The sequence below is a fragment of the Rhagoletis pomonella genome, unplaced genomic scaffold (assembly GCF_013731165.1).
Source record: "Rhagoletis pomonella isolate Grant_MI unplaced genomic scaffold, Rhpom_1.0 Rhpom_scaffold_00012, whole genome shotgun sequence".
NCBI classification, from domain to species: Eukaryota; Metazoa; Arthropoda; class Insecta; order Diptera; family Tephritidae; genus Rhagoletis; species Rhagoletis pomonella.
In genome coordinates, this window is record NW_023458566.1 from 6691895 (window position 1) to 6702627 (window position 10733).

The 10733-nt window shown below is 37.0% G+C and overlaps 1 protein-coding gene across 1 annotated transcript; it reads left to right on the forward strand.

Annotated features, from left to right (window-relative positions):
- Window positions 1-8198: 8198 nt before the first annotated feature.
- On the forward strand, window positions 8199-8968 carry LOC118747435. The gene has a single exon (XM_036481482.1). The coding sequence runs from the start codon at window positions 8300-8302 to the stop codon at window positions 8708-8710; it is 411 nt and encodes a 136-aa protein (XP_036337375.1). The 5' UTR covers window positions 8199-8299; the 3' UTR covers window positions 8711-8968.
- Window positions 8969-10733: the final 1765 nt, after the last annotated feature.

Genomic DNA, 10733 nt, shown 5'->3' on the forward strand with positions numbered 1-10733 from the left:
TCCGTCGCACCAAAACGAATTGAACAAAATTGTCAATAAAGGGCTAAAAGGATAGTGTATTATTGGATGGAGACATACATGCATACATATGTATAAGTTTACAAGTGTAAATGTGTATTGAAAAGTTTACACAAAGGTAAACGGACAACAAGCAAAATGCCTGGATACACCAAACATCAGCAGCAAACAACATTAAGGCGACGCGACAGGGGCATTTTCACAATTTTTAAGCCGCAGTTGTGGAAAACCCAACAAAAGAACACAACTCCAAAGGCTGGTTATGTCGTCACACACACACACAATGAAGTGTCAATAAACGAAAATAAAAATTCGAATTTCAATAAATATTTTAGTATGACTGCAAAAGGCTAAAAAGCTACTATAAATGCCACAGCTGAAAATTGGAAGGGCGATTTAATTTCGTTTACGGATATAGCAGGTGGAAGGCACATAATATTAAAAATTGTCATGTGCACTTTACGCCCTTACCGCCCTTACTTAGCGCGCAACATTTGCCAGCGCAAAAATCATTGGGGATTTTCGCACATGAGTTGTGCTGACGCGGAATTTCAAGCAAATGCCAAGCGAGTAAGTGAAGAAATGTGAAAAGGAGGCGAGCGGATGAATGGAATTGGATATGAATTTGATCTCAGACAGTTGAAAATACTTATTTGGGGTGTAAGTACAAAATATTTAATTTTAAAATCATAAATAAAAAATACGCAAAACCCAATTTAACTTTTGCAGGCGATGATAGGTGTTTTATTCAATTTTGATGAGGATTTTGATAGAAAAAAAAATAACGAAAAAGCGGTACATAGAAAATAATTTAGTTAAAGTTTTACGAAAATAAGTTTAGAAGCCTAATAAGCGAAAAATATCACGGTGCGTATGCGTCCCGCTGCGAATAATATTTTTTTTTTTATTAAATCAGCAACTTTTATTTTTGTAGTACCTCGCTCGTCATCCTCCTTGCACTCACCCCTCTCAGCGCCTTGGCTTTAAAGTACTTCCATTCCAACTTGACTCTACTTGTGTTTGGTTGGTTGTTGGAGAAAACAATTGAAAATCACTTCAGATTTACGTGTCATTGACAGCAACAGCAGCATTGAAGTACCCGCAAGCGAATGGTGCGACCAACGAGTGAATTGTTTCTCAGTTTTGCTTCAACTTGTTTCAGTTGTTGAGTTTCCACTATTTTACTTGATTCAAGTTTTCGAGACCTCTGTAAAATTGAGTTTATCAAAGCAGAAGTCTCTAGCGTGTCGAGTACATGCTTTGAACTTTAAAGTGCAACAATGGACAAAGAGGAGAGAGTATTGATCTTAGGCATAGGACACTAAGAAAACATTTTATTTACGGGTTAAATGTAACTAGTTGTGAAATTAGAATAAAAAACATCATTCCAGGTGACAGTTGAATAATAACCCAATGCTGGTTTAAAACGTTTAACTAGTACATGTGCCTCCTACTGTTACTCAATGACCTCAATCACAATAGGTATGAACGCTCTCTGGCCTAATTTTCGCTATAAGTCTTAATAGTCAATTCAGCTGTTTAAGCAAATTTTTATATCATTAATCCTTTAAAACAGCCAAAAATCTATGGTTAAAACAATAAAGCAATAAACAGCCGTACTACCTTTATGCTATTGATCCGAGGTACTTGGATATATGCCTCACACTTGCCTCCATACTTTGCAGAACAATGTGTAGATAACGATTTCGCTGACTTGGTTTGAGACTAAAAATCACTAGCTCTCTTTCAGGCATCAGAGCTCGTTTTGATCGCATCTCGCTAAGTAAAATAAGGAGGAAAAAAATTACTGCGATCTACTTGGCATTATTGCCGTATGTGGCATTGAAAGCGATTCCTTAAGATGAGATATGGTGGAGTGCAGTAAGGTCCACGGAAATAACGCCCATGTGCTTTATTTCCCAAAATAAGCGAAATAAGGCCCATGGGCGTTATTTCCAATTCGAAGGGTAAATAGCACCCACCAATAAAAGGCAATAAAGCCCATGGGCGTTATTTCCGCGGCCCTTATTGCACTCCACCATGAGATATGTATCTTCATTTTTAGTGAAGGCAAACACGCCGATATCTGTAAGAACTGTTTAGACAGAGCAAACCCTAACTACGTTGGGCCCTGTGGAATCCTGCGTACACAGTATCGTTGGACTGATGCTTTGCTGTGATGATAATGGCCAGTATAAAATCTCCGGAAAGAGAACATGCGTCGCAGGGCGTATTGTCTTTTCGAGTAGATACTGTCTGTGTTATTGAATGTGGGGATTTTGACCAAATTTTTTAGGCCCAAGAAACGGGAGGCAATTCATCTTGTCTTATATGAAAGGGAGACTTAATTGGAGAATCTATAGCGAAGATTCACTTTTCCATCACAGGTATATCGAATTTGAGCTTAGAAAATATGGGAAATTAGAACAAAAAATACCTTGCTTTTGGAGGAGTCGCGGCCCTTGTCTATCGAAGCAGCAAGAATATGTGTCACATGGACACCACATAGAATATAAAATATCATTCTGCCTTACTCATGTTTCCTGCTGGAATAAACAGCCTCAGAAGTTGTAAAGCAATTCGAGGAAATTTCGTAACCAGATCCTTTAAACTATTAATGAGATTAAATGCGAAGTTATCGGTACTGAGAGAGCTAAGAACGAATCTGGTTCGGCTCGCGAAAAGAGTTCTCTTTAACGCTGCTTTGATAACACTGTGCGACAGCCGAAACCCACCCGGATTTTGTTAAAATTTTCTGAAAGTATACCCATTCAGTAATAAAACACTCGATAGATTTGCAAAAGTTAGCTCGTATTTTTGTTTTATGGCCTACTAGAGTTTTCATGTATACATATGTAAGTGAGGAAAATGGTTACAAAATATCTGAGCAAAACTAAGGGTTAAGACGTAAATACATGTATAGTAAAATTTCATGAGAAATATATTTGTAGGGCATTTTAACTCATTAGCTCTCGTATGAAGGGGTCGTTTTGACCCTGGCTTCAAGAAATACCTCAAAAAAACAAAATTTGCAAAAACGCGAGAGGACTAAAATGTTCTGGAGAATTATTCTTTGGAAAATTTTACGAGGCGTCTTCTCAGGCAAAATCTTCATTTCACCAATGTACTACCGTAAAATTAAGACAGCAAAACATGATACGTTTCGCAGACGTATGGATATCTTCTGAGCAACTTTCAGTAAGGCAATCAAAGCAGAGGTAAAGAATACTACAATGGTATTGAAAATCTGGATCTAGCCGTCTGATAAATGTTCTAAAAAGGGGCAAAATCGCCAAGCAAAGTTAATCTAATGGCAAGATGGTTACTTTACGTTCATCGAGACTAGGACTGAGACTTCGATCATCATAACGAATTTGTAACGGACATTTGAACGTTTGACGGGAGAGGGCTCAAGAGTAGGTTTTACTTGGACGACAACAACTTATAGCGCTCCAACCAACGGCCACACTCAGAAACTGAATGTACAGTATTGCGCTCAGCAATGACTCTCGCTCTACAAATTCCTCTCATCATGCCCGTGCTTTTACATGTCGCAGAAACATGGACGATGACGAACATAGATGGAGAGACTTTGGGGGGTTTCGAGAGAACTATTCGTTAATTTGGGAGCTATTTTTGAATAATTAAGTGAACAATTACACGTTGAGCAATTTTAATGAAATGATTTAATGAAAGTAAAATACCAACTTTTTAAATGAACTTTTCTTAGTAACATCTTCTATGGTACTAAAAGCATTTTTTCCTGAACATTAACTATTTTCATATTGAAAATGCAACGACAGTTTTCTTTACAGCAATAAAATACAATAAAAGCAACATTGCAATCACATCACAATTTCCAACAGCCAAAAAGTGTTCCATAAGTCAAGTTAGCGATTACTCATCGCACAGGTGAATAACTTTATTGAGCAGAAACGAAGGTTAGGTAAAAGTTCAAACAGTTTGCCACTAGCAAGCAACTCGTTACTCAAAGCTTACAGGTATGGCCAACAACAAAATTGTAGACCAACTGCCAACGGTAGTGATTGCGCTTTAAACTTTCTTGACGAAGTTACGCAGCCAATCGTACAACGAAATATACATACTTATGCACACACACATAGGCATATCTAGCATAGCAGCACACAAGGCATACCTGCACAGTAATGCGCCTTTGAACTTATATATGTAATAGGGCGCACTTGAGTACTTTGACGATTTAATTGAAATTATTATTGCATAATTTCGAAAACTTTCAAACGTAGTAGGTACAGTAGAAATTGAATTTCAAATTGCGAAAATGCCAAAAGAGCAACAACACAAAATTGCAGCAACATACATAAACTCAACTGCAAAAAAGCAACTGCCACTGAGACAACAACTAAAGGGAGTATCTAAATAGGAAATGAAATTTTCGAGTGTAAGCCAAGTTGTAGTTGAGTACTTTTCGAGTGTGTGGCGGGTGCGGGTGCGGGTGCGGGTAGATTGCGGGTTAAGCCAGCAGCGCAAGGAAGTTAAGCAGAGCAGCAGCAGCAGCAGCAGACAACTTCACTTCACTTCAATTACTCGCATAGCAAACAACTTTTAATGTGATAATGACTCAAAAAGCTTAATGGCGAATAAAATGGAATGGCTGTGTAGCAACGAGTGCCAAAAACAAAAAAAAAAACAATCAAACTTGGCAAGGGCGAGCTGGTGATGAGCTCATGATAGATGCAAGTACGAGAAGACAATCAAAAGCAACAATAAGAAAATAAATCGCAAATAAAAGCAATATTTTTCGGTTCGTAAATTAATGATTCATTTGTGCGTGCGAGGGTGAGGAGAGTTTGCATTCATTCATCTGGGTGGGTGTCTCTGTTGGATGTGTGCGATTAAGTGCGTGGCAAACAATCAGTATTTACTGCAATTTGCGACAGCCACGCGCTACGTGCCGCAGTCATCAATGTATCAACTCGCAACTAAACGAGTATGTGACTTTTATACGCCCAAAAGTATGCAACAACATTCAACACTCAACGCATTAGCGTCAACACCGTACGAACGTGATTTATTTGCGAAAATCTATGATGACGATTTGCAACAATAGCAACTTTTCAAGTGCAGCTTAGTGCTATGTAGCAACAAATACTCAACAGGGGTTTTGTGGGATGTGGCAGATTCGAGTGTACACGCGCACAACTGTAGCATCATCATTACGCCCACAAATTAATGACTAAAACGTACTTCAACTACGAGTTAAAACACTTGAAAACATCGAAAACTTTGTGGGGAAATTTGGCGAATATTCGCCGCAACAAAGGCATAGTGAGCGCACATTTCCCAAAATGAGAAAATGTAAAAAAAAAAAAAAAAAATTAACCCCTTATAAGGTGGTATTACACTTTACGCGTTCGCGCTTTTATGAAATTGCTGAATGTTTTACACTTAAACAAATTTAATTAAAATTTGATGCAGCAACTACTCGCTTGTATTTACTTTACTGCTGGCTGGAGTTGAGTGCACGCGCACTGAACTTAAGTGTACTTCGCTGACAATGAAAAGTTTAACTTAAAGTTCTCATACACACACAGAGAGAGAGAGATGTGCACCCTTAAAAGCTGTGCAATAAATCTGCTTTATTCGCTGTGATCTATGTATGTGGCTTTGGTCTGAATGCGTGCATCGCAACTACAGATTTCCCTTGAGCTCCGCTCATTACCCAAGAAAACACAAACTTTTTAAATAATACAAAAGTTGTTTGAAAAGTTTGTAGAAGAGGAAAAATTTGCTTTCTTTTTCGCTGCAAACGTATTGTCTTTCGATTTGATTTTTTATTTTGTTTTTGGAGATTTCGTATGCATAGGTTACACTTTACGAAATGCCAGCGGAGTAGCTATTTTTTTTGTTTTATTTATTTTTTATTGAATTGTCTTGCCCTCCGCACAAGTCGTAAGAACTAACGACATTAAGAGTACGGTAAGCGCAACTATAAGGAAAAATCAACTTAATCTTAACATTAAGCTTAATCCCAATCTTAAACTTTATCCTAATCCTAATCTTAATCTTGATTGTTATCCAAATTTTAATCTTAATTTTAATCATCTTAATCTTGTTCTAATCTTAATATTAATCTTAAACTATGTTCACATATCAATATTGTCTCAATCAAAGCTAGTTTTTTAATCACCCTGTTTACACAGGCCAATCTCCGTCAAATTTGTTTCGCTTGTTATTCTCACATCTCAAGGAAAATTTATGTTTCTTTTCTGTGCGACCGTGATCACGTTTTTCTGCCATAATGAGCAATATAAATATATTTTAACTTAACATTTTATTAAAAATACCTTTACAAACCTCTTTTACTTTCTAGCTTACATTTTTGTTTACTTTTACATTTGGCACTTCTCCTCTCTTTCGCAAAAACAATCGATAAAACTAGGATGGACACCGAAAAGATATCGGTTAAATCTGAGATTATTTTATAATTACAGATTAACAAGGGAGGAATTTTATATGGCTAATCTCTTGTTATAATTACAGATTAGGGTGTTAAGCTCGAAAATGAGGATAATCTACTTATATGTGAACCTAGTATTAATCTCAAGCCTAATCATAATCCTTATCATAATCTTGATCCAAAGTTTCATCTAAACGTAAATACCAATCTCACTCTTTATATTAATCGTATTCTAAATCTGGATTTTAATCTCAATTTTAGTCGTAATCGTTATACAAATCGTAGTCTTAATCTTAATCGTAATCTTAATCTTAATCGTAATCTTAATCTTAATCGTAATCTAATCTTATTATATTAGTCTTAATTTTAATCTCAATCTTTATTTCAATCTTTATCCAAATATTAATCTTATTCTTAACCTTAATCGTAGTCTTCACCTTAATATTATTCTTAATCTCAACATTAGTCATAGTCGTAGTATTATTTTTAATCTTATTCTTAATCGTGCCCAATCACGGGCGCCATCACCAGGCACCGCATGCTTGCAATAAATCTTTGCCAACCACACGACACTGAAGACGAAGGGCTGACACATACCGGTGGACAAAAGAACTAAGAACTCCTACATTCTGCAGCGCTCGAAACTTCTAGAGATTGTCTTTAGACCATTTCCAAAGCACTGTTAAATTTATCGACATACCGACAGAGTGAAGGAGCCCTTTAGGGTTGGTTTAACCAACATCCGCAAAGCCGACAAACCTTTTCACACGCATCCAAGGGAGCGCGGGCCGGCCTATGGGCCGCTACTTCTTTGTGCGTCATTTGAGAGAGACACCTCAGCAGGAGCCGATAATTTGACTTTATTTCGGGCTGCAAGGACCGCCGTGCTCAAAGTATGTTTCTAGATAGTACTTTCATAATGGAGATCCCAAGCAGGGAGGAATGAGGGTAAGTCTCTGAAATCCACGTGGAACTACATATCGATATTTTTGCAGAAAACGACTGTCTTGTTTTCTAGGTGGAGACTTAAGCTATTACGGAGGGTATAAAACAAACTTGGTAAAAATGTTTTCATTTTCAATGACAGCCAAATTGTAAGCTCCGTTACAATTAACTCGAAAATTGTGCTAGACATTCGCTGATCTCTGCAGGAGATAGCTAAACGGAACAGTCTGAAACTCATTTAGGTTTCCGATGCCAGGTAAATAAGAGTGCCGCTGCCTTTCAGTGAAAGACACATCTACCTACAAAGATGCATAATTACTACCGCCTTCGCAGAAGAGACCGCGACTCCGAGCCCTAAAAATCAACCATCACGTTCTGTAATAGTCAAGCCAGAGTTTTCTGACAAGTCTGTTTATCTGACCAACTCTTTCTGGCATGTCCAAAAAAGCGCAGATAAACTTATTTTTAGAATATTCCATGATGTCAGCTCAATGCCACGCGCCTGATTCATCCATAAAGGTTCCTGCTTTCGCCAACTTATCAGAACTCTCATTGCTTTCGATTTTCCTAAGACCGAGACATTATACTGCATATCTTTACAAAAATCACAAAAACTTGGGTAAACAACTAGGGTATTCACAGAATCTTTTACAAAACCGATTCGATTTGTTTTCCATAGCTTAACTGCATGGCTTATCATTCCGGTTCGGTAAAGCCCGCAAGGTGATTTTTTACCTAAAACGCGTAGCGAAGCAAAACAAAGCGCACACTAAGAATATAAATATATCAGAGAAACCCCTACAAATTAGCACAGTTGACTTGCGGCCTTGCTTGAAGAAGTTTCATCGCATTACTTTGGGAAGCGAATATATTTAGTTCGAATAGAATTTGAGTAAAATGACTAAGTTTATTTTGGGTGTCGCGCTTTGTGGATTTTTGGCTTTAGTCGCCGCCGCACACCCTTTGCTGGAGGAGGAAGGCTACAACAATGATGCAGCTAATCGCCTAGTAGATGTTCAAGGCTGGATAGAAGAATTTCAACCGGTTGTACTGCTGGTGCGCCATGCACGTTCTCCTGACTCACGCGAGGATTCGTCTCAAGAAAATAAACGAGGTCGAGTTGAGTTGAAATACGAAGACACGCCGGAGCGTGGACGTGAAGCCACTTTCAAGTACAATCATAATTTGGCGAAAAGCGATGATGGCAGCTATAGTGTTGATGCTTATGCACAGGGCAAGCGTAATTACGATTGGAATCAAAATGATTTTCAAGGTGGTTTGGAGGGTCTATGGGATTTCAAGGGTTAAAATGCAGTAAAAGAATAAATAATGGCCTTATTCATAAAAAATAAAGTAGCTTTAAAAAAAGTTTATAAACTGAAAAATTTATGAAAACTCTCTTTAAACCTACTTTATTTTTTATGAATAAGGCTAAATATGTTTATAGCATTTAGCTACTAGAAATATGCAAGGAATGCTATATTGAAATAAACAGCAAATATAGAAATTTCTGAGTAAAATATTACTATGCGAAGGTGAAAACTTTTCGCTAAGATTCACACTTTAGCTAATTTGTTATGTATGTAAATTAGGGTAGTCCAAAAAAAAAGTTAAGTCGGAATTTTAATGCCCACTCACCCTCTACGAATATTTAATATCGAAAAAATACCCTTATTTTTAACCGAATTCAAAAATGGAAGAGGTTATCAATTCGTCGGAATATTTTTTATTTATGTTACCGCATAACTTTGGACCACGTCAACCGATTTTTATAATTCTCTTCTTTTTTTAAGGAAAAGGGTGTCCTTCAATGGTGGTCCCATTCTAATTTTGTTTAGATCCGATCTTTGGATCATGAGGAAATAATCGGTACTCTTAAATAAATATATGAGAATGGAAATCGGTTTTGTTTATTGCTTAAAAATAACGTGTTATATTTTTGAAATCAAAAATATTTACAGGTCGATCAAAGAGATCAAAAAAGTCTTCCATGTATTTTATATGGAAAAAACAACTTCTCATAGAAATGGTATCGAATTCTTGAAAATCAATATTTCGACTTTACTTTTTCGCATGACGTTTTGGACCGCCCTAATGTACATATGCGCTACTAATGTGCATATCCACGTGTGCGCTCGGATAGGCTGATAAACTTTAACCTGCAAGGGTGTTACAAGTGCATGACAAAGTGTCAAATAACCCCTTTCCGACGAGAGTGCATACGCGCAATTCTATACAGGCATAGAAAAGCACAAACTCTTTAAGGTGTGGATACAAATTTTCCAAGCTTTAGTTGCTTCAAGCTGTAGCAAAAATTCTTCCTTCCTTATAAGCTGTCTTGCTGTTAAAAAAAAAATAAAAGTTACTCATGTAAACGTAACTTGTTAGTGTGCTGCTGTAAGTTTAGCGTCTGAAAAGTTCATACTTGCATTAACACGCATACACAGTTATTGGTAAGTACCCTCTAACAAAACCATAGCGAAAAAACAATGAGAGAGTGCATAGCAAAAGTACTAAAATATATACAAAGCACTGTCACAAAATCACAGCACAAAGTGGTATACCTTCAAAAAAAAAAAAACAACAAAACGTAGAAAACAATTTTCACACAAAAGTCGAAACTAAAAGGAAGAAAGTAACAGCAGTTTGAAAAAGAAAGAAGGATTTTTTTCATACACGATTTAGTTAAAAGGTTAGAGCGCAAAGGAAAATGCATGTGCCAGGTTTTTAGTTTACCCTTTTCTCCATCAAAGGTTATCGAGAGAAACTAAAAAACTAAAAAAGTAAGAGAAACAATCTTAAGTGTGTATGTGAATATGTATAGACGATGATGAAAACTAGTGAACACAAAGACTAGGCAAGCGACAAACAGAGGCCTGCACACCTGTTTGCAGGAATGAGTGAACAAGTCCGTCCATATATTTTCGCAAATATGCGTCCTTTCTTTCTCAACATGCAGACAAGTACAGGATGGTCCATATAAAAATTCAATGAAATTAAAAAAAAAATCAATTTTTTTGATATATTCAGGCAAGTCGGGCAATTCTCTTCCGAACGAATTTCGTTCCCATTCAATTTGAATTCAAGGTGACTTCAGATTATTGGTTTATTCGAAAGAACAAACATTCCAATTATATATGTATGTATTTACGAAACACGATTTCGTTCATGTGGCTGCCTCGGCTGACATTACAGTAGCGCATCCTATAAACTCATTTTTTCAAGATCTTGGGGACGCTTTCTGGTTCTATCTCACGAATGCCTTGTTCGATATTTGCCCTAAGGGTCTAAATCATTAATGGATTGTTTGAATAACGTCCGCCCTTTACGG